The sequence below is a fragment of the Drosophila pseudoobscura genome, chromosome 3 (genome assembly GCF_009870125.1).
Source record: "Drosophila pseudoobscura strain MV-25-SWS-2005 chromosome 3, UCI_Dpse_MV25, whole genome shotgun sequence".
Taxonomy (NCBI): Eukaryota; Metazoa; Arthropoda; class Insecta; order Diptera; family Drosophilidae; genus Drosophila; species Drosophila pseudoobscura.
The window spans coordinates 12,607,111-12,631,448 of record NC_046680.1 but is presented as its reverse complement, the minus strand read 5'-3'; the positions used below and the strand labels follow the sequence as shown (position 1 = coordinate 12,631,448).

Genomic DNA, 24,338 nt, shown 5'->3' with positions numbered 1-24,338 from the left:
GGTTTTGTTTTTTGCAAATTTTTGCTTAAATAAAATTTAAAGTAATTTGTTGGGTTTTGCTTTTTGTTTTGTTTTGTTTCATTCCCCGTATGTCTTTTTTCGTCTCAAAAATTTTGTCTAAATGGCTTGTCATCCAAAAATTTACTTTACTTAAGAATTTCTCCTCGTTTTTACGTTTTTATTTTTAGTTTAGTTTAGTTTTAGTTTTGTGTAATAGATTTACGTTTAAGTTTACCACATTTAGCAAAAACACACACATTGTACACTAAAATTGTTTATACCATTTATTCGTTATGTTTTCCATTCATATGATATAATAATACTATATATATCATATTTTCCCCCCGACACTTTTCAGTCAAATATTTCTTGTTTGTTCAGTGTGTGGTAAAAAGTTGTATGTATGGTTTTATATTCATGTTCTTTGAGTATTTTTGTATGTTGTTCTTGTGTTTCTTTTTCCTTTCGTGCTTTCCTTTAGCTTTTCCTTTGATAAAATCATAAGTACACTACACGTACAATAATATAGTTAGCTTTTGTTTCGTTCGTTAATATTTATATACTTTTTGTTTTGTTGTTTTCTTTTCAATATGCTTAAAATGTTCCTTATGAGAATGTTTGACGTGGGCATTTGTGGGCGTGACTGCTACTCTAAAGTAAATGGCTAAAGTAAATAAAACTAAATGTATTTTCACGATCAAGTCTTACGTTTAAGAAATAAGGCAAAGGGTACGACAATGAGGTTTGCGTGTGCGTGTGCGTGCGCGCACGCGCGGGGTTCATAAATTATACAATAAACTAAGGCAACTAGAAAAGTACAAGCTAAGTTATTGTAAATAAATGGCAAATCATTTCGCGTAACTAAACTGAAGCTTTGTAAATGGCAAATTAAAGCTTTTACTTCACATTTCAATAAATCATATATTGGGTTGAATTATTTGATAAATGCTCACATATAACTATATCTTTAAATATCCGTGTTCTCGTGAGTATGTGTTGAGTGTTTGTTGGTGTGTGTGTGTGTGTTTCTATGATAGATTGAGAGCTCAATTATACAACTAAGATAATGATAATGATAATAATTATAATGAAATTCATTTGAGATGCGGCTGCGTATCGAATTTTTGCGCCCATTTCGTTCTATGAATCGTGTTTTGTTAAGTAATTTTTTGTTTGTTTTAAGAGAAATCATATTTCAGGTACATCACAACTTAAAATTTACAAAATTAAATGCAATTTTTTAAACAATTTCAATGTGAATGCCTAATGCATTCCATATGGCAAGCAAACATTTTCTAATTAATTAAGAGAACCAAAATTACACGAGAATTAACCCAAACGAGGTTCAGGAGAGTCGTCTGTCATCCTACAGTTGCACCTCTGCTGCAGCAGCACTCTGCCTGTCACGCCTGAGCAGCAAAGCTGCCTGCACTCTCCGCCTGGACCCGCCGGTCGGGCCGTGCCGCCAGAATCGGTGCAGAGCCAGTGACCCAATCGTGTGATAGTTGAAGCTAATGGAGCTGCTGCGTCGCGACTGGTTGCACTTAAGGCAGCCCAGTCTTTGGCGGACCATGCGATTCAGATACTTGTCGCGCAGCAGGCCCACCACAGCCTCCGGCGTGAGGCGTATCTTCTTGGGCTGCGCCTGCTTGCGGGAGCTGCGTCCGTTCTCGCCATCCGACTTCTTGCTAAAGTCCAGCGGAGCGGCCAGATACTCCTGCTTGCTGGCTGCATCGGCCAGCAGGGGCAGCAAGGTGGCCAGCTGACTCATGGACTTGCGTGCAGCACTCGCTGTGTGGCCGTTGGAAATAGCAGCCTGGCTGTGGCTATGGCTGTGGCTGTGGGCTGGGGAAGCCTTTTTTGGACTCTTACGAGGCACCGCCAGATCCAGCTGACGCTTCAGGAGGGACGAAGCAGGCGGCTGGGGTGGCGAGGACTTCACTGTGGGCGCCTTGGGTGTAATGGTCAGGGTGATGTCCTCCTTGTTGCGCAGATACTCAATGTACTCCTCAGTCTCGCTAAGCAGTCGGCGACGCTTGCTCGGCGACAGGTGGTCCAGATCCAGCTGCCTCTGCTGGCCCGTGGTGGTGGCCGTGGGCAGGGCGGCTGCTGCTGCGGCCAGCATCAGAGGCGTCTCGGCTGCGTAGTATTTGTTGATGATATCTTTAACATAATTGTGAAACTGTGTGCCAATGCGGTTGAGATTCTGATATTCCATTTGGGTGAGAAATGGTGTTTGATTGCTGGTGGTGCTGGGTGCGGTTGCTCCTACTCCTCCTGCTGCCGCTGCTGCTGCAGCTGCTGTGACCGCCGCTGCGGCAGCGGCTATTGCTGCAGACTTGGTGTTGTTCTCCTTATCATCCTGACGATGACTATGATGAACGGCATTTCTGTGCGACGACTTGTCCTTGTGGTTGGTGTTACTATTGCTATTGTTATTATTGGAATTGGAATTCAATTTGTACGCGGGAGACGATTTAATAAGCTGCAATCGCTGCTGTGGCTGTGGCTGTTCCTGGTTCTCCTGATCCTCATCATTCTCGACCTTGATCTTGCGCTTGCTGGTAAGCAGCTCGATGGCCGTCTGCTCGTAGCTAGCTGCCTCCAGAAATGCCGTCGCCATCATCGCCTTTGCCTGGACTTGGGCCGGAACCTTCACCTCCTTCCCATCCTCCTCGTGCTTCTCCAGCTTCACATGACGCAACAGCTTCACCGGCGATGTGGACAGCATGTTATACTCATCGCTGGAGAAGCTCGACGAGGATGCCGACGATGGTGTATTCTCGTCATCCTCCCCCGTGGAATGTTGCCGGGCACGGATGCCAAACTTCTGTCGCTGGGAACTGCTGCTGCTGTTGCTGCCGCTGTGGGTGCCCATGTTGCTGAGGCTGTACAGTAAAGCAGCAGCCTCTCGTGTCGTCCATTGCGAAGGCAGTTTATTATTAAACAGGAGTTGATGATTTGCTGGTATTTTCAACTCGTGCACGCCTCCCGCCTTATGAAAATCCTGAGCGACCGAAGCGGTGTTGCGACTAATGGCGTCCATTTTCAGCAGACTGCAATAAAACGAGACAAATCGAAAAACATCGATTAAAAATTGATTCCGATAAAGAACGATAAAGCACAGTAAAGGACACAAACAAGTAAACAAGTGAAAATACATACATATATGTATGTAGTATTACCATCGAAAAACAAGAATTGGGCGGGGGCCAAAGAATAAAGCAAATGTTGGACAACTTAATGAAAAGAAACAACAACAAACAAAAGCGGCAAACAATCAGTGAAAATAGAACCGGCAAAAACAAATCACAACACAATCAAAAGCACAACATAACCGGAAACAGAAACAGATTTTATGCAAAATACCGCGCATAGTCCTCCGGATCGCTGCCCTCGGCCTCAAGGTATTGAAACAAACGCTCCGATCCGCGCTTTTGCGTCGAAGCATTCGGTAGGCCGCCGGTGAGTAGATCATGCGGTGGTATCAACGATCCATTGGCGCTCAAACGCCAACCGACCATCGATGTGGGATTCACAATGATCTCTTGCAGTGGGCCACCACCGCCGCCGCCGCCAGTGATGTTTCCGCCGCCGGTGCCGGATACGCCCTCGTTGGATGTGGTATAGATGGTAACGGCATTGCCTCCATTCCCATTTCCCACATTGCCACTGGAGGAGCTAAGCAAAATGTCGATGTGGTTGATGTGGATGATGATGTTGTTGATGATGAGGAGGAGATCATGTGGATGGATTGGTTGTCGGTGTTATCGGTTCGGAGTTGGAGACACGAGAGCATGAGAGCGAGTTGAGAGAACGAGAGAACGGAGGGTAGTAACTAGAGTTAGGAACGTTGTGCGCGCTTTTGGGACTTGGGGTGCGGGTTTTGTTTTTGTTTTTGGTTGGGTTTGAGGGGGTGTTTTCAGGGTGGTTGGGGGGAGTAGAGTAGACAAGAGGAGTAGAGGAGGCGGTCTGAGAATGTTACCCAAAAGCATTGCCGGCATAGGTGTTTAGTTGGTTATTGGCCACCAGAGTGTTGCCAATGGTGCGCAAAACATTCAGATTCTGGCTATGCGAGACATTGTTGCCTCCGGCATTGTTGTTGTTGCCACCGCCACTGCCATTGTTGTTGCTGTTGCCATTGTTGTTTGTCGAGTTGCCGCTGCGAGATGGTCGATTATCGTGCGGACTGATATCGCGCGGCAGCAGCGGGGGGATCAGAGTGTAGAGGGAGTTGTCAAAGGAGTAGGAGGAGAACAACAACGAGAGAGTAAGAGAGAGAGAGGGAGAGAGTTCAAAAGCTGTTTAGAGTTGGTTTTTGTCACACACACAAATACGCACAGATTATACATATGAGGCTAGGATGGGGGGAATACTTACTGCACATCACTCATGTGGACCTGATACTCCTCCTGGGTGTCCGCCAGATAGGAGCACTTGCTGCAGGCCCGCTTGTTGTGCACCTTCAGCACGTGTGTGGCCAGGCGCTCGGAGCGGGCCGCTTTGTAGTCGCAGAGCAGGCAGACGAAGGGCTTTGTATGCGTATTGAGGTGACGCTTCAGGCCCCACTTGTCGGCCCCGGACCAGGGGCAATAGCAGCAGGTGAAACGCTTCTCGCGCTTGGGCTTCAGCAGGCCGGAGCCGCCGCTGCTGTTGCCGCCACCACCGTTGCCACCACCGACGGAACTGCTGCCCGAACTGGAGCTGGCCACCGGCTGCTGGGCGTTGTTCATCACAACGCCCACATGGAGGGGCAGGACACTGCCATCGTCCAGCTTCTCCTGCTTGAGCTGGGCCAGCGGCATCTCGCCGGCCGAAGCCACCGCCTCGATGGTCTCCACAATGCTCATGCTGGTCGAGGTGGGATGCCGCTGGGCCTCCAGGAAGGCATTATCGATGTTGACGCCCGTGGCATTGATGGTCACATTGCCACGCCCGCCCGAGTGGTGAGAGTTACCCGAGGATCCGCTGCCCGAGCTGCTGCCGGCGGACACATGGCGACGCGTCTTGTTGATGTCGTACTGCAGCTCGCGATGCATGCGCAAGAAGTGCTTCTTCACATGGTCGGCCCGATTGAACTGCTTAAGGCAGGCATAGCACTGGAAGGGCTTCTCGTCCTTGTGGATGTTCTCGTGCCGTGTATACAGATCCCGTCGGTCTGTGGAATACGGGCAATGGGTGCAGGCATAACGCTTCTGGATGTGCACTCCATTGGCTGCGGCGGCGGCTGCCTGCGCCTGGGCCGAGGACTTCTTGCGACTGCCCCCGGAGCTGCTGCTGCCGCCGCTGCTGTTGCTGGGCGCTGAGGTGGGTGTGGATTGGGTTAAATTCTGTCCTACCGCATTGGCCGATGTGGAAGGGCTGGCGTAGATCAATTCGGCCGCATGCTCTTGACGATGTTTTCTATGAAAAAGCGAAGAAACAAAACGGGAGACTAAGTGGAAATCCTTCAAATTTTCAGCTTAGATTCTACTCACTTGGACTTCGGTGTGCTCTGGTGGTGGTGGTGCTGCTGCTGTTGTTGCTGTTGCTGCTGCTGTTGTTGTTGCTGCTGCTGCTGGCTGACATGGGCATAGCTCTGCAGTTTGCCACCCGTCGTCCATTGCACCAGCTGCGGCTGCTGCTCAGCGGCCGCCGCGGCGATCACACCCGCTCCATCCTGGGCCCAGCGCTGTTGCTGGTCCCCTCCGGCCTTCAGGAGCCCCGCCTGGCCCGCTGCAAAGCCGTTCTGCATGAGGGCTGCCAGGCCAAAGGCCGTGCTTAGGTGGTCCTCGGACTTGAAGCCACCCACGGACACACTGGGTGCCGGCACCACAGTTGCTCCTCCTCCTCCTACGCCGGTGCTGGCCGTTACTACTACAGAGTTACCCGACTCTGCTTGTTGCTGTTGTTGCTGCTGTAGTTGTTGTTGCTGCTGTTGTTGTTGGATTACATTTGCCTGGGAGGTGGCCACGTTGTTGCTGGTTGTTGCCCCGTTGGCAGCTCCACTGGATTCGTATTCAATGCTGGGCGCTGCCGAGCGATCGAGCTGTTGCTGAAGTGGGGGGGAGGAACGAAGAGAGTAGAGAGATTAGTTGGCTGCCCAATGTGGATGCATTTCATCCCACAATCCACTCACCAGGTTTGTGAAGGAACGCTGCTCTCCCTCTGGTACCGCTGTCGGTCCGCTGGTGGCCACCTGAGCCACCGGCGTTCCGAGAGTATGCAAACCGTTGCCGGTCTCCTCACCGTACAATTTGCGTGTGATTTCCTTGAACATATCTTCATATGTGGCCTCAACATTTGAGGACTGTGCGCTCGCTCCAGGATGGCCGGCGTTCGCTGGGATTAGTGTTGCCATTGCAGCAACAGCGACTGCGACTGCGACTCTTTGGCGGAGTTGCCGTTGGCCTTGGCTTGCGGGCGCGTTCCACTCAAGTTGCGGCTACTGCTGCTACTCTTGCTATTGCCTCGACGTCCACCCTCCGAGAGCTGCAAGAAACGAACACAGAGAGAGAGAGAAAAAGAGAGCGAATGAGAATGGGGGCCACAGTGATAGTTAGTCGATCTGGCTAAGTCGAAGCCACATCCGGCCCACAAATACCCAGAGCGACGTCAGTTCTGGGAACTGTCCGCTGACACATCAAGCGTCAGTCTCTCTGTCTGTCCCCCAGAGAGGGGGCGGCCTGGGCGTGCGAGAGTGTGTGTGTGCTTGGAGCTGGGATTGGGATTGGGACTGGTCTGCCTTGGGGCGCTTGCGTGGGGGGTTTTGGTTGCGGTGTGGCGTCGTCGCAGCATCAGCTGAGTCAGCGACGGCGCGCCACTGATTGGAGCGCGCTTTTTGTTTACGGCTCTTTTCTTTATTGAGCTCCGATGCTGGGGGGGTACAGGCGACAAGAGTGTCGAAATCATTTTTGTGAAAAGCTAATTTTTGTATAGAGGTAGTGTTTTTTGTATATAATTTAGAGGATATATTTATCTTCCTTTCATTTGAAATTTGTAACAACTGAAAGTCTTGAACAAATTTGTCGGCTGTACCACACTTACTAGACTTATTTTTTGGGTCTCAGGCTTGGCGGGTGCTCAACATCTTTTTCAGCTTTTCGGCTGCATATTTGAATAAATTGAACCACCTTGGCGTGCCCACCAGAGTGGGCCCATCGGAGAGACTTCATCTCCAGCATCATCGGAAAACGGCTAAATTGCTCTTTGGCGGTGCTTTTGTTCTTGGGTGGGTGGATGGGCAGATGGGTGCATAGGCGGAATTTCTCTTTTAGCCACATGTTGCTGCGCCTTGATTTTTTTGTTAGAGAGATGCCAACATTTTTTTTTGCCACATTGTGGCGACAAAACGGTCCTCGTTGTTGTGGTGGTGGTGGTGGGCCCTGGGCACGTTCTATGGCCCAGCGCCAACTGCGCCCACCCACGCCCCCACACAACAGCAATACCATTCCCGGCCGGTCCCGCAGTCACAGTCCCCGGATCCGATACGACGATCCCCAGCCATGTTTCTCTGGTCTGCTTCGAGTTCATATTTCGTATTTGAGTTTTGCATATTTGATTTTTATGCTTCGTGTGCTTTTTACAGTTGGGTGTTGCTGTGCCTGTGCCTGCCACTGCCGTTGCTGCCTCCATGGGGGCGTTCGCTAGTGGTTGTTGTTGCTGTTTGCTTTGCCTCTGTGGCGGCTTCGTCGTGTCTTTGTGTGTGCCAGGGGTCTGGGGGTCTGGGGATCTGACTTTGCGATCTGTGCCCTGATCTGGCGGCTTGGCCTGACTCCGAGTTCTCTGCGTGTGGTTTCTCAAGCCAAGGGCATTGCGGCTGTGGCCGCTTGACTTTGGGCTACGCTCAAGATCATGCCGCACCATAGCACTCCCATTTGTGTGTATGAGTGTTTGTGGGGAGTGGAAAGTGCAAGTATTGTGGGGGATCGAAACCAGTTTTAGACGTCTTTACAAATCCCACTCTATAGGAAATGCCAGATAACCTCAATTCATTCAGATGTTCCTTTAATGAGAGAAGAGTGGAAAATAAACTCGAAGCACTCCCTAGATTTCCATCAGAGTTCCCCCCCCCGAAACACCCACACTCAGTTCCGGCAGTAGCAGCGCCCACCCCACCCCACCACACCCCTCTGATAAGGCGACGGCCATGGGGTCAACTCTTGTGGGCGAGACGACAGACGACACAGAAAAAATGTCATGCGTTGCCAACAGCAACAGCAAATATCGCGCGTGTGGGTGCTGTTGTGGGGGGTGTGGGGTAGGCATCACCAGCACCACCATCACCACCACCAGCAGCAGGCAGCAACAACAACAACAACATCCGCTTTGCTAATAACAGACAGCAGTAAAAAACTAGAAATGAATAGAGCCGAAGGTTTTAATACCCTTGAAGATATATCAGACATCGGACTAGGAGTAATGGACTACAAAAATATAAAAGCTGCTCGCAGGAAGGCTTTGGGGCCTAGCATTCGATAAAAATAAATATACTCTCGGAAAGGGTATAAAAACAACGACAGCAACGGGAGTGGGCTGAAAATGGGCGCGCAGGCAGCGACAACAAAATCAATTTACAACAAAAAGAGCAGCAAAAACAACGCCACCACCACGCGCACATCAGAACAGCGATCGGCCGACGTCTGCGTCGTGTGGTGGGTGTGCAAACAGACGCCAACTTGGGGGAGTTGCGAGAGCAACAGCAAGAGCAGAAGAGCGGGAGAGGGAGAGAGCAAAGGCAGCGAGAGAGCCAGAACCGGTTGGGCAGCTGAAAAAAAGAAAAAAATGCCGGTTGGGGGAATTTTCGCTGTTTGTCTTTTTGGCTTCGCTCTCACGTAATAAGTGAGAGCGCTTCGTGATCGTTCCCTCCCTTCCTCACCCGCCGAAACACGAAGCATGGGAGGGAGGAGGCACGAAGAGCGACGCTGTTTGACGGCAGATGTCGCATTTCGGTGGAGTTGCTTTTGCAGATGCCGCGACCCACACTTAACGGTAAATTTATTATTGGCTTTTCCCTTTTCCTGGGCGTCTTTTGGGGTGTTTATTTGGGTATTTCTGTGTTGGTCTTTTTATTGCGTGCGAGATTTGCGGGGAGCCTTCGGCTAATCAATGCTATTCGGCCTCCATTCGGGGGCGGTCATCAAAGTGCAAATTACAATACATGCACGCATACAGTGGGCTCGGAGTTATATGGACAATTTTTAACACCCGTGGGTTGGGCAAAGCCAAAGCCAAGCCAAACCAGCATCAGGCATCAGTGATTGCGGCGACCTGGCAGCTCAGGGTGAGCCACAACATTTACTTGTTGTTGCGGTGAAAGGCCATAGCCCGACCGCAGAAAGACAGAGAGGCAGAGAGGGGGAGGAGGGGGCTGGAGTAGGAGGAGTACCAGCAGCAGACGATGCCTGGCTAATGACATGTTAACGCCGCCACAGTACCCCCCGTCCCTCACGCTATAGGCCAGAGCACGCAGTTATTAAAAAACGCTTTTGCCCGATGACGCGCACAGTGGGACAAAAGGTGTCTGGGAGAGTGGAAGAGGAAATGCCTGTACATCGTTTTCAATTCTGCAAATGAGTCATCAGGAATGAAGATCTGAAAGGAGGGAACAATGACAATAACAATATGTACATATCTCTGTACCACAGTGCACCCGATCCCACTCAACAATTTTAGCAGCAACCACTAATCATCAAAGTGGGTGGGTGTCCGCACAACAGCAACAACAGCAACAACAGCCACTAGCATTAGCCACCGACCACAGCTGCCCCAGTCCCCGTCCCACTGATCCAAACGTTTCGACCGATCCAACGGACAGGAAAATAAAATCTTCGATTTTATACGCGAGCCAAATTAACACCAACACTAATACTAATACCAACAACAAACGGTATTCTCTCGGTTGTTTGCTGTTTCTCTTTGGCTTTCGACGCCTACGCAGGCGCAGACGCAGACGCAGCCGGGTGGAGTGGGGGTGGTGGGATGGGATGGGGTGAGGCCATCAAATCTGTGTACATGTGTGAGTGTGTGTGTGTGGGTTGGAGCTGCTGTCATCGATTGCATTCACTCTTTTGCGTGGGTCAACGCGGGGTGTCTCTTTCAGGTTTCATACGTTTGAGAATTGAGAATCGAAATAGAAATTTAGTTTGCGGCTACAATTCTGCCCAATTCATTATCCTTGAGGCCTTGGTTGCGTGTATGGGGGGCTGCGGCCGAACAAAGGGCCTCTGGCGGCAGATATATGAATATGGGCGGCAGGTGGTACTTTTTGTGGCCAACAACGAACCGAACGGACCCGACCCGACCACGAACCGAAAGGCAGCTGCTGCTGCTGTCTTCTTTTTTGGCGTCTTCTTTTTAAGCTCGTCTTTCGAGGCGGATGGCCAGCAGACAACAAAAGCAAATTGCTTTCGGGCCATCGTCTCCAATGAAGCTGGTTTTTCGTAGATACGAGTATGTGTTTCTTCATCTGAATTTTTGGGTGGTTCACCACTGTGGTGGTCACTCTCTGCCGCCTGGTGGGCGGGCATTCAACAGCCACATTCAAGGGCAGACAAGTCAAGTCTCTGACTTGGACTTTAGCTTTTGGCTATGATCACTTATGGGTCGCTGGCACAACCTTTCCTCTTCTTTTTACCGCTGCTGGCGCTGGTGCTTATGCTACTGCTGCTGCTGGAGTCGGTGGCGGCAGCTGTTGGCAGGTGCGCGCCCTCATAAAACGAATGGCTAACCCAAAAAAAAAAAAAAAAACGGCAACAAAATGCAGGCGCAGACGATGCACATGCTCCGACCCCGACTCCGACTCGGATCGAATCGACTCGAACGGCGTCTTGGCCCTGTCTCTCGTCCTGGGTCCGAGTGTCGGTTGCACCCCTCCCATTCCCATGCCCATTCCTTTCGTTGGCTGCTCCTTTTCTTGTGAAATCTTTGCCTCTCACTTGAGGCATGCAACATGTGCTTCGGTCGGCGGGCCTGTCCGATCATCCATGGGGTAGCAATTTATTCCTCTTGTCCTTTCAATTTATTTTTTTTTCTCGTCTTCGGTTAGGGGTGGTTTTCCTCCGCACTGACAGACACAGAACAACCTGCTGCCGCGGGACCAGACGGAGATCTCTTTTAGGGTTGCCACCAGACGGGGCTGCAGGTTGCAGCTGCCATTCTGCGGATGGCTGGGGAGGGGGAGGTGGAGGTGGACAGGAGAGGAGAGGGGTTTAAGTACTGATCCTGTTGCTTTTGTTGCAGACTAACGGATGCTCCTGGGCCCTCCCTCGGGGAGAGAGAGAGAGAGAGGGAGGGTGACGAGTGAGGGGAGGAGGTCTGGTATAATACCAGATAAATGGATTTGTATGGTAGCGTTCATTCGGTGTTCGAACGAGCGCTCCGAAAATGCATTTAAGTGTGACTTTCCTTTCTGCTGAATCGCTCGATGCATGTCTCCTATTGGCCCTGCAAGTCTCCGATTTCTTCGTTGCTCATTCATGAAAACCCTTCCATCTGATATAATCTCAGTGTGTGGGAGAGGAGGATGGCTTCTTCATAGCTACTATTCCCCAACCCCAACCCCAACCCCATACCCCATACTCTTCCCCCAGAATGGCGATCGGGTTGTGGCTTAAGGTCCGCGTCAGCAAATGACTGCGTTTCCTCCGGCAGTTTTTGTTAATTTTTTGTTTTTGGTTTTTGGGTTATCATATGTATGTACAAATGGGTTTCCAAGAAACCACCTACCTACACACGAGAAATGCCAGAGAGCCCCAGCCCATACCCAAGCCACCATCATCATCCCATCCCATCCCATGACGGGCAGAAGCAGACGGGCGGCCAGCCTATCCAGCCGAATGTGTATATGTATACCCTATACCCTACCCTACCCTACCCTCTATAGCCAACCCAACCCAAAACCGAAAACCCAACGTTGAAATGTTGACGCTGGACGCCTCTTAAAAATAACAGCGGCGGCAGCAGCAGCAGCAGCAGCAGGCAATCAGAAGAGTTCGAAGAGGGGGAGGGGAGGAAGAAGTAGGAGGAGGATTGGTGGTTGGAGGTGGAGGTGAGGAGACAGACCAGACCCAGACCCATAATGAAATTTCACAACAACCTTCAAGCAGACATCGTCGCCGTCTGCTGTCGTGGTCTTCTTCCTCTTCTTATTTTTTCTGTTTCTGCCTTTTTGCTGTTGTTGTTGTAGTTGGCCTGACTGCGTTGAATATTGAAAAACGGTCGAAACGGTTGAGGTTTTTTTAGGCAAATTGTAGTAGGAGGGCGGCAGCAGGCAAATGCGGCAGTGGGGCCGTGCCGATGATGGTGGTGCCATAGAATGAGGCAGCGAAACGGAGATAATGATGATCGGAAAGCACAAAAGCGAAAAACGAGACCGCTCTGAAGATCTTCGAGTTTTCGGGCCAACAAAAGAAAGATGATAATGACGAGCCAAAGAAGAAGTGGGTCTCCTCCTACTCCTCCCCCTCCCAATCAACACCAAGCCCAACCCAACCCAAGCGAACAAAGCAAAGCAAAGGAGAAAGAATAAGGAATGAGCCCAAAGTGAAATGAATCCTACGCAATGGGGTGGCTGCTGCAAAAGGGGACGCGACTCCGACTCCGACGCCAACAGGTAAAAAGTAGAAACCTTGAAAGCCGCAAAACAAACAGCTGCTGCTGTCGCCGCTGATGCTGCCACTGCCACTGCCACTACTGCGGGACCAAAACAGGTAAGCCGATCGAGGGCAGGTAACTTTTCTGGGATGTTTGGAAGGGGGCGGGTGTAACACAGGAAATTCCTATGTGATTTTCGGTGAGATTGCTGCCACTGGGGTCGAGATCGGATCGGATCGTATCGAATCGGTCCGGTCGGGTCGGTGCAGCAGAAGCACCAGAAGTAGGGGAACAAAACCTCCCCTGTGACAGGGCAGGTACCGGTGGTGGCCACCCCCTCCATGCGGCATGGCAGCTCCCCTCCCCCTCCCCATCAAACACCACTAGCCCAATAAAATTGCTCTGCACCGACGGGAAGTGCGTAATTTATTTTTGCCCTTTTTTTGGGGTCGCTCTTTTTTTCATGGGAACATGAAGTTGTTCGACGTTGTGGGGAGGAAGAGAGCCAGTGAGCCCGCGTGGGTCGGTCTAGGTGCAGGGGATGGGGAATGGAAGTGCAGTTATGCGAGAAGAATGATGACTCAATTTTCTAGAGAAGGGAAGTACGAGTACCCTTTTTTTATCACAAGAAACTTTGCATTGATTTCTTAAGGTTTTCCTTTCCAGTTGATCGTCCCAGCAAGAGCAAACTCCTTGCCGAGCAAGCAGAAAGAACGTGTGTATACAGAGAGACAAAACACAAATCCACGAAGATGGGGCGAAGTAAAAAGGAAAATAATAGAGGGCGTCTGTCTGTGGGGGCGGCGACGGCGAGGCCAGCAGAGACAACGCAAGCAAAAAAGAGAAGTAGGAGCAGAGGGAAAAGAAGAAGGAGGAGGAGGAGGCAGAGGCGGAGTAGGCTGAATGCAAAAGTTGCCATCGATGATGGGTGGGTGTACAAAATTCATCCGAATGCAAGAGAGTGCGCAGGCAGAGCCGCAGAATTGTGATAAACCAACAGGAGGGTGTGTATGGGTGCTTGTGTTTGTTTGTGGTGTGTGTGCAAGAAAGAGGGAGGAATAAAGCAAAGAGGAGAGAGTGACGCCAAAATAAGAACCTACAAGAAATCAACATTTGAAACAGCGGGCGTCGCGACGGTCAGTCGCCGCCTCTCCCCGTCTCTCTCACCCACTTCCAACGAAGCGGCAATTAAAGAGCGCAACAGGGTAATAGAAAGAAAGAGACAGACAGGGAGGTACCAAAAGGGAAAGGAAGAGGAACATGTGACACAGCGGAATGGGAGAGACCATTTGAGTAGGCGGCTTTGCTTGAGCAACTCTGTGCGCTGTGCGCTGGGCGCTGGGCCTGGGCCTGGGCCCTGAGACAGAGTTGATCCAAGGCAGGCAAGATTTTTCACATCACCCACTCCCATATCCGTGTCCGTGCGTGAGTTTGGCTGTCTGTGTGTATGGCGAAGATGATAAGCAGCAGACGGAGAAGAAAGTAGGATAATGAGGGAGGTAGGGAGAGGCGGCCACCACACGCAAGCTGCTGCCCAAGGATTGATGGTGGTGGTGGGTTTCATCATCATTTTTGTTCGGTTATTTTCGAGCCCCTTGCGGCGTCGCATTTGCGCCAAGCGAGGGAGGGCATACGTGCTTGTGTGTGTGTGTGTGTGTGTTTGTGTTAGTGTGCTGGCATCTTTTGTCTCTGGGGCCCTGATCACAGACCCGACCCGACCCAGCTCAGAAAAGGGGTGCCCAACAGAGTTTTTGGGCGTTGGAGTGGCTGTTTTTTTTTTGGGGATTCGAGTATAATTGGAAATTGGGTAACCGGTTCTGTGCGCTGCGATTAGAGCTACCTGTGGGTTGGCTGGGCTTGTCTCCGATGGGCTCTGCACATGGCCTTCGGAATGATTTCTCGGATGGGCCGAAGATCGTGGTCTATGAGAGAGTTTGTTGTGTGGGTTCAACTTGGGAAACACATGTGTCACATTCAGAGAAATTCTCCCCCTGGCATTGGTTTTTGTGGCTGTAAAACTCCCTAACTTCTCATTTATCCATTCTTAGTATCACTTAATATAAGTCGCGGACGCACCTGGCAAATATATAATGCTTTGCATACCTTTTACTGTTGATGCTTGGATTCTGCGTATACGGCCCTTAGGCCATTGCTGTGATCAGCTTCCTAGCCGGCTTTTTACACTGCTTTATGTTTCTATGCGAGCGTCTATCACTTTGCTCAATTTCTTCACTGCGCGACAATCAGCATAAAGTGCAATTCAAATGCAACCACGCACAATTAATTGTGTAGTTTTTATAATAAGAATAGTGCCAAAATGTAGTAACACAAAAATCCCGCACGAAGCAAGTAAATTCACGAGCGAGAACGAGCGAAACGAACCACGCGAGCCGACGATGAAATTTGGACTGCGCCGTTGACAGCGCTGCTTGTGCTGGCGATACTCAGAGCGCAGAAGAGGGAGCGAGACAAGCGACGGACAGTGTGGATGCCGACGCACAAAGCCGCGCACAGTGGGACTAGTGGCATTAGAGAACCAAGCGATCCGAGAACGGAGATTATAATAATAGCGGATATAGAGACATATATATATATATAACAAAGTATGTATTTAACTTAAAAGGGATCTGAGTATGGTCATTTCATGTGGTCCGATTTGGGCTGTTGCGCAGAATTATTTGCCTCTTATATATTACACTGTGCAAGAGAGAGAGACACTAATATGTATAGAAACAGACATGCAAAAAGAAATTGTTAGATCGACTTGACTTATCATGAGTTCATTGGAAAATCGTATTATCGAGCCCACTGTGCACACGGCCACCTTACAAGCGAATGATCGCATAAAAGAGAAATTGCAACAAGCAAGCATTCCGTCGCACCCGCTCATTCACGTTTATTTTTGTTGTTCCTTCTCTCCTTCTCTTCCTCTCGTCGTCGTTGGCGTCGGCAGAGAGCGAGAGTGGGAGTGGGAGACAGGCACAGCGTAGGGTGGTTTGATGGTAGAATTTTTGGTCGACTTCGGGGGTCGCGCAGAAGCAGGTCAGCAACTTGATTTGTATACCCTTGCCGAGGGTATTGTGATTTTTACTTGATTTTTGAAACGCTCGTTAATGGCAAACTCTTTCGTTATGGCTCCGTCAAATTAGTCAAATATTAGAGTATCTATGTTTTCGGCATGGGCGTTTGGTTTTTTGGTTTTTCTACCTTTTTATTGTGCTTTGGCCGGGTTGGTAATGATCTTCGTGCATGTGGGTTGCTGTTGTTGCTGCGGCGGTGGCGGAGGCGACTGTGACTGTTGCGTTCATTAGCGGGGCCGGGGCTTTTTTTTGGGTTTGGTATATGGCCAGAAGGAGGGTCCATGATACATGGTCCAGGTAGACACATAACATAGGCATATACTACATACATACATATGTACATATGCATGCATTGGGTGGCACTGGCCGCTGTTCAGTGGCGTGGGCTGATGTCTGATGTCCCACCCGAATTTGATTTAGGGTTCAAGTCTTGCCATTCAACCTTTACCATTGCGTACTCCCGTTGTGCTATAAAAAACTAGTCTCTGATTCGATTACTATGCAAAATCCATGACTCATGAGTGGGAAACACCTAGCCACCAACCAGTGCAACGACGACAACAACAGTTCATTGAAACCGAAAGTTAAACGCAATCGGGGACGCTAGTGCATCATCTTGGATCCCTTGATGATCATGGTGTTTGTAGTGGTGCTGACCGATCGTTTTGATCATGCAACTGGCGTCGTGAGTATTCCCCCCCAGGAAACGAAAAAAAACTCCAAAGACTGTAGCAAAAATGTATAAAGAAGTTGTTTGGAATCAAAGGAGACTTCTAAATGCTCTGCTTCCACAAAAATGCAAGAATTTCGGATAACAGTATTTGCCGATCATTAAAGGACACACCAAACCGAACTAACTGTTTGAAACCTTTAAGGATTTTGGATAGTAAGATTTCAATGACCAAATTGACTAAGGAATCCCACATGCTCTTCTAGAAGGCAACAGGTTAACCATCGAAATGGAGCAGCGGGAGCACCTTCATTGCCACTCAAGTGGAAGTGGATGACGACGGTGATGGGCTGAAGGAGCAGCCTGGAAACTGGAACCGGTTTTGACAACAGCCGTCGCCGCCGTCCAACATGTGGGCCACCACCGCACGATGCACGACGCACACAGACAGGCAGAGGGGCATACACACTAGTCCAAATCCCCCAGGAGGTGAGGTTCTGGGCGATACGAAGTGAAGGAAACCTTGATGGTAACATCTTGCTGGGTGGATGTGGACCCGTTAGCCTCTACTTGGGTCCATCCTTGGGCCGGTGGAAGTTGTGATATAACCAAAGGGCCGTAATGAGCCAGGGCCAATTACAAAACGGCGGTAACAGTAACACATGGCTTCCTCTGGACGAAAACCTGTTGCCCGCGAAGCCCTTCTTTTTGGCGGGGAGAAAGTTCCCTCTGTCTGAGCGTAGGGCTTCTCATGGGCGCCACTTAAGGGGAAGAAATCTGCATTCCCTCAGCCCCGAAATGGGTTGCACTTTGTCACGTCTCATTTAACAGAAGACTCGAAAACTACAACAAAAAAAAACGACAGCGACGGGACTGGACTGGGGTCGCACTCGAGCCCTCCTGGGGTGGTTGAGCGATCGTTCACATCCAATATGGCGGCACCCCTACTCGGGTGGGCGTCGGACGGCCACGCATGCGCAATTCTCTTCAAACTCCAACGCGGTTCGTGTGAGTGGGTGGGCCGGGGCCTCTGTCTGTGTTTGTGTGTATGTGTTGGGTTGGGTACAGTCTTCGCTTGCCTGCGGTCTGGCGAGTGTGAGTCACTGGCTCTGTGGCCCCATGGGTGATGGAGGAGTGTGAATGAAATTGAATCGACAGGAAATGGTTGACCTCCATGTTGTCTGAGATCTAATGGTCGTAAGACTTGTTCGATTAGTTTGAATATGATTGCAGAACTCCTACAAGAGAAACTCAGCATTCGTTTTTGAGTTTTGTGAAATAGAATCCGATTGTAAAGTCAGTAGTGAAGTAAATCAGGAAAGTTTGTCCATTTTAAAGTAGTATATCGGTCGTTTAATAGACAATTACGAAATGCTGTTGCCTAAACGCTTTCAAACAGATTCTGGAACTATAAAAAACTCATCATCGATCTGGAACTTTTCCAACCATTGCAATGTCTGTGTCTACATATTATATTCATTCAACTCTCTGATTGTGATGAAAAAATCAATTTTCGCTATCCAGAAATCAAGCAAAAAGTAATTAAGCTCTCAGGCTGCGTGAGGAGGGGCTTTAAATGCACAACTAAATTCCATTTAAGCTAGGGAGACACCCATCTATGTGGATTTATTTATATAAGCATAATCCCCTAGACATGCAATTCAAGTGCATACAAATTGCATTTTATATAATATAGAATATAGAAATGTGTAGAATATATGTATGTATGTATCTATATGTACATATGTAGCTATGTCTATCTCTCAACTCCCCCCTGCAATGCTTTGCAGTCTATACCAGACGACCGCCCACAATTTGTTGGACAAGTGTATTGCCTAGCAACATAGGAGCCACAAATTTGTAGGTGCCGTTCCACAATGCGAATTCATCAAAGGCAAAAATAATCAAATACAAATTATATAATGTGTACGAGTATGTTTGCATTTATATACGATACAAACAGACACGCTCACACATGGACAGGCACTCAAACATGCCGCATATGTTGCATAAAAACCAAAACCCAAAAAACCATATGCAAAAACCGCCCAACGCCCCCAAAAATCGAAATGAAAGTGCAGTGAGCACCGGCAGAATCAACGCTAGAAACGCAGCAGCAGCGGCAGCGGCAGCAGAAGAGAGCCAAAAGCAAGCCGAAGAGAGCGCAAGCTTATGCACTTGTACCAATAGAGAGAGAGAGAGAGAGCGAGAGCGGAAATTTAACTTTTGTGAAAACTGCAACACAATTCCTTTGCACTTGCCGTAGAGTAGAGCGTATGGGGTGGGGTTGGGCTGGTGGCTGGCCCAGGGGCGAAATAACAAAAATTGTTATAGACACGAAATTTATGATGTGGCTCTGTTGGAAAAACAACCACCCACCCCCAAAAAGGTGGCGGAATGTGGGTGTCTGGTAGTAGGGGCTGACAACTGGTTTTTAGTTTTCAAATGCCAAAACACTGGAGAGCCATTGTTGGGAGAGCCAGCCAGAGAGTGAGTGTACGTGCGAGAGAGTGTGGGTATGTTGGGGATGCATTGTTTGGGGGTTGTTGGCCGTTGCATAGAGAGCGCCTGCTCCACACCAATACCATTGCGATATTTTCCCTCTCTCTGCTTTTAATGGTGGCAGGGGGAAGTATTGATGATGGAAAAATAGAAGTTGGCGCTTTTTAGTTTGGGGGTTGTTGGTTGTAGTTGTTGTTCTGGCGGGGTGTTTCTCTGGGAAAAAGTGCATACCGAAAAATATACGCACACACTTGCACACACACACACACAATCACACACAAAGGCAACGCAATGCGGAAAAATCAATAAATCATGCTGTTGGGAAAATGTATTTAATTGACCGTACAAATCAATTGGCCAACCCATCCATCTGTCTGTCAACAGTGACTTTTCCATGGCTAAGGCCAACATGGCCAACTTTAGAAATACTTACCAACATCTTCGCAGCGATTTCAGCCGTCCGCCCCAAAGTATGCAACACAACTCAATCCTTCTTCTCCAGTCCTCCTCGTCCTCTTTCCGCAGACAAACAACCGCTAATATTTTGTCAGCCGCTTTCTTTCTTCACTTCCGTTCCGTTTCCGTTGGGCGAATTTCGATTGAACGTTTCCCCTTAACGATGCACTTTTTGGGGGTATCTCTTGGAGTCGCACGGAGGCTCTTTCACAACTAACCTCATCAACACTCACACACCGAATGAGAAAAGTGCGCTGTTCTGTGTAACTGAATGAATGGTCGCGGAGGAGCGCTCCGACAGTCGCCAGCCCTGCACGCTCCCGACGGCGACGGGGGGTGGGACGGTTTTAACTGGGGGTTGGGGCTTAGTTGGATCCCTCTTCCCCCTCAAAAATAGATTTGTTTTTTGTTATTGCGCTGCGTGGCACGCGCTGTTGTTGCCTCACCGATTGCCAGTCGCGTAATAATAATTGCGCTCTCTCACGATGTTGTGCAATTGTTGGGAAAAGCTTCCTGTCTGCTTGCCGCCGTTGCCGATGTTTTTGCTTCTAGCCAGCCGCCTTTTGGCCTCCTTCTGCCACCCACTTCGTCGTGGCTGTTGTTGTTGTTGCTGGTGATGTAAAAAAGCGCGCGCATTCCACAACCAACGCTCCCACGCATAACAAGTGAGTTCTCTCTCACTCTCTGCCTGGCTCTCTCTTTCTCTTGCTCTTGTTCTCTTTTTGTCTCATACCCTGGCGGCCATGTTTATTTACAAAAAGTTTAACGGTATTCGGGCTCTACAAGTGAGGTCCTAGCGGCATCACAGGACGTTTGACTCGTGTCGAATTTTAGAAGAGGAAATGTAAAAACAGCAGTCGAATGTGGAAGGGGAAACGAAGAGTAAAAGCATCGATTGTAGATAAAAAGGTAGGCAAAACTAGATATTAAGGGGTTTTATAATTAAAATAAAAAAATATGTTCTCTATACATGGCTGTATTTATAGGGATATCCTTGTTTTCAACTAATTTTACATTGATTGCTACATTAATGGTGTAACCTTTTACATGGACACATAGCAAAGACACAAACCAACTGCAGACTCCCAGAGGCTGCCTGCTATGAGATTTAAAATTTCGAATATGAAAATACACTCAAATTTCAAAAGTAGCGCGCGCGAATTTCCGAATACAAAATAATTGAGGAACTCCCGAGTCGATTGCCGCCCATCTACTGGCCAAAAAGAAACCCCAGTAATCGCTCCAGCGGAGTTGCAGAAAAAAACACATATGTGATCCGATGGGCGCGCAGACACTTCGATTGAACGTGCATACCGCGAAGGTGGCCAGATCCTGTTCGGCGGCAGCACCTTCCTCATGTCCAACGATGCTTCTGCGGTGTGTCCAGCATGATAGGATGGATGGTAGACATCCCTCGATCACCGATACATGGCGAAGGGTGTGGGACCGCAGCCCGAACTTTGGTGCAATGTACATTTCTGCGTCATTTGGTCCTACCTTTTAGCCTTTTCAATTAATTTGTATCAAAAGAAACCTGTCCCCCCTAAGGTGGTTACCTGTGAAATCGATTGCCTGACACATGATTTCCGTTTGGCCATGACGACGTTCCTTTCCATTTGGTCAGTAGTTCTACTCGTTTCCCCCTCAGTTTTGCAACAGTCTTTTGGTGGCAAGCAAGTTTTTAATCAAATCGCACATGTGTCCCCACAAAGTCAGACATAAACACCCCACCCCTGCCCCCTAACTACTTGCCTAACCTAATTTTAGAGTCGTCTCTACAGCTTCTAGAGTGCGACCACGGCAGTTTTTCGTCCCTTTTTGCAGAATTTCGTGCAACGTCAACTGTCTCGAAAAGTTTTTAATCAACGTCACCAGCAAACAACAAAGGCAAACACATTTTTTTCACCACTTTTCCTACTTAACAATTTAATTTCTTTGGTCTGTTTTTGTGTGGTTTTTCTGCTGCCCTCGATTCTGGTGTGTGTTTGAGGGACGTTGCCGCATTTTCACCAACAGAAAATTCAATGCAATTAAAAACAATTCATAATGGGAGGCTGCACCGCACCATTCCCCTCCCACCTGCAGCCCTTCGGTAATTTGTCTCCAGTTTGGGAAAACAAAAAGATTGTAAAAATCCAAATAAAAAGCCGAGATTTGGAGGCTGAGTCTTGGAATACTCTTGCACGCTTAGTGTAAGATTTTCTCACAGAGAATTTTCTTTTGAACGATTTCAGCAATATGATATAGCGATACGAAAAAATAAGGGTCTGTGGCAGTTAGAGCAATCTTTACACATAGCAAACATGTGCTGTAAACCGAAGTACCCCTTGCTGGGGCCAGTATAAAATAATATTGCCACAGCTTTGTGGGTTTGTTTGGAAGAGAAGTGATTTTTAATACAACATTTGATGGCAAGCGGACTGCTTGCTTTATGCATTTAATTAAAATGGGAATGATAAGACCCTGGAGTGCAGAGCCCAAAGCCAAAGGGAAAGCTACAATGAAAATGCAATGAAAACGAATAAATATGAAAGGACTGCGATGGAGATACAGATACATATCAGGCAGACAGAGACAGACACCGTTCGAGTGCGGGATAGAGACGGACTCACTAGTAGAGCTGCTCTTGCTTCTGTTTAAATATGCAAACAAGAAACGGAAAAACTTATTTAGACGCCGCACCAGACAACAACACAAATATACTTAAATGAATATATACGAATACCCGTACATATGTGGAAAAAGAGCAATAGAAACGAGCAAAAATAACCCCAGATACTACTCGTAAATGTTGGCTTTGGCTGCTTATGAAAATGGCGGCACACATGCACGCAATTCCGCACACGAGTGCAAATATTCATATGGCTGGGTGTGTGTGTGTGTGTGTCTGTGTATGCATGCTGCAGTGTTTCTCCCACGCATTGTCTGTATGTGTGTGAGAATTGGTTGCCTTTTGTTTAACAAAACGCAGCACAATGGGGCCACTCCGAGATCCAATGGAACAAATGGTTCCATCAGCAGAAAAAACCCGATTTAAATAAATGGAAATTCATAAATAATACTTTGGCAAACCATACGTATTCGTATATATATGCAAAAGCAAAATGAAGCGAAAATTCTTTTGAATTAACTATTGGATGTCTATGTCTATACAATGTACATTACATATGGAATGCCAATTCGGTTGCCATACATTTTTAATAGGATCTATAGTATTTTGAAGTTCATTAGTTTAGTAAAGACTTAACTGCTTGCGGAATGCCTAATTGATACCAATTTAATAAATTATGTATACAATGTGCAGCTATATTCCTGAATAAGCACATTAATTTGCAATTCAGTTCAACAAATTAAATAGTTTCACATATGTATGTATTTTGTTTTGGCAATAGCTATCAATCGTAGACACATACATGTGCATAGAGCTTAGAAAAGTCAGTATCGTAATGCCTTTGAGCTGTCAGAATGCACAGTGTTTGCGAGGACATAGATTCATCTTCCTAAAAATATATTTTATTCGGAAGAGTCATAATGAAACTGCCTGTATATGTAGATCTGCACAACCCCTGGTATCTTAACCAAACCACCATGGTGCACCACAGCTAAAGTCGCCTCATTGGAACCATCATTGTTTCTGGTTTTGATCCATATCTTTCCACTGTCGCTATTCTTTTCTGGAGCTTCTGCTTCCTCTGCTTTTATGTTTCTTGCATGTGGCCAAAAGATTTTTGCCCTCTTTAGCCAGTATTTGGCTGTTGTTGGAGTTTTTTTTTTGTCTGTTGTGCCGGTAGTACAAGTATTACCAATGCCTGGAAAACATAAAAATACGAAACGAAACAGAAAAATTCTCCCACTATTGTCTGGGGTGCGCGTGGGAAGCGTTTCCAATGTTTTGTTTTGTTTGAGAAAACTTTTGTGCCGCTGCTGCTGCTGTTGTTGTTGCAGCAACGAAGCAACTGAATCAGTGGCAGGACCCGGACCCCGCCCCCACCCTGCACCGCCCACCTCCCGCCGCCTCATCGAGTGTTTTCCCAACCCCATTTGCAGTGGAAGAAATTATTAATACATAATTCATGTTTAATTGTTCACCATTTTTTGCTTCTGCTTCTGCGTCTGCTTTGGCATCTTTTTCTTTCCCTTCTTCTGCAGCTATTTTTGTACAATTATTGGACCAAAAGAGAGGCAGAGAGGCATAGTGGCGGATGATGGCGGATTGGGTTTGGGGCAAGAAGAACTTTGTCTAATGGCAGCCAAAGTTGATTGAAAACTTTCACTGATTGAGCTGCATTTAGTTTGCGGAGATTTCAGTGCTCAATGCGGCGCATCCTCGTTGACAAACAGACAGACAGACAGACAGACATTTCAATTAGCTGAAAATTGTGGCAGGTGGCAGGGGCATGAACGGGGGTGTTGGTGGGGGGAGTGGAGCAGACAGTTTGCGTACAATTTCGGGTCTTGGGTGGATGTCAGTTACAGTTTCTGCAGCCTGCGGCCAATGAAATTTAGATGAACGAGTTGACGGGTTGAACGTTGCACGATTCAATGAACAAGGAATACAGCGGGGTGGGGTGAGGTGCCAGGGCACACAAATACACTCTCTCACTCACACACACCCACACACACACACACAAATGCTTGCCCACAGACGGGGAAATATTTTCATTACCGCTCTGCGGGTTCACAAAAAAGTTGCGGGTGGTCATGACTCTCCCGCGCTCTCTCTTTCTCCCTCAATCCCGGAATCATCGGAAGTGCATTTCTCATTTACCCCGTGCTGGACGGGGAGGGGGGGCTTCGAGCTGCAGGTTGAAAGTTTCAAGTGCAACTAAAACTATCGTCCAGTGTATTTAACTCTGTGTCCGGCGAGGGAGAGAGAGCGAAAGAGTGGAGTTATTGGACCTACTATAGCCGCGTCGCGCCGCGCCGCGCCACATCCCATGCCCCATTGACTCTGCTGCACCCACATGCTTCTGAAAATATTTCGTTTGCTTTTCGAATTATTCAGATTTTCATTTGTACGAGTGTGCTAGTGTTTTCTTTTTGGTGGTTGTTGAATG

The 24,338-nt window shown here is 48.3% G+C and overlaps 1 protein-coding gene across 5 annotated transcripts; it reads right to left on the bottom strand.

Annotated features, from left to right (window-relative positions):
- Positions 1–61: 61 nt before the first annotated feature.
- On the bottom strand, positions 62–19,826 carry chn (zinc finger transcriptional factor charlatan). Of its 5 annotated transcripts, none has more exons than XM_004444153.3 (7): positions 19,259–19,826; positions 6,119–6,471; positions 5,478–6,034; positions 4,381–5,403; positions 3,986–4,189; positions 3,370–3,681; positions 62–3,056 (listed from the first exon to the last, which is right to left on the bottom strand). In XM_004444153.3, exons 2-7 carry the CDS (start codon positions 6,338–6,340, stop codon positions 1,367–1,369), a joined length of 4,008 nt encoding a protein of 1,335 aa, XP_004444210.3. In that variant the 5' UTR covers positions 6,341–6,471; positions 19,259–19,826; the 3' UTR covers positions 62–1,366. The 5 variants fall into 5 exon arrangements, with proteins under 5 accessions (XP_004444210.3, XP_015039967.2, XP_001361015.4 ...); XM_015184481.2 differs by lacking the exon at positions 19,259–19,826 and adding an exon at positions 14,677–15,019; XM_001360978.5 differs by lacking the exon at positions 19,259–19,826 and adding an exon at positions 14,677–15,019 and having other exon boundaries at positions 3,370–3,672.
- Between the last annotated feature and the right edge of the window lie 4,512 nt (positions 19,827–24,338).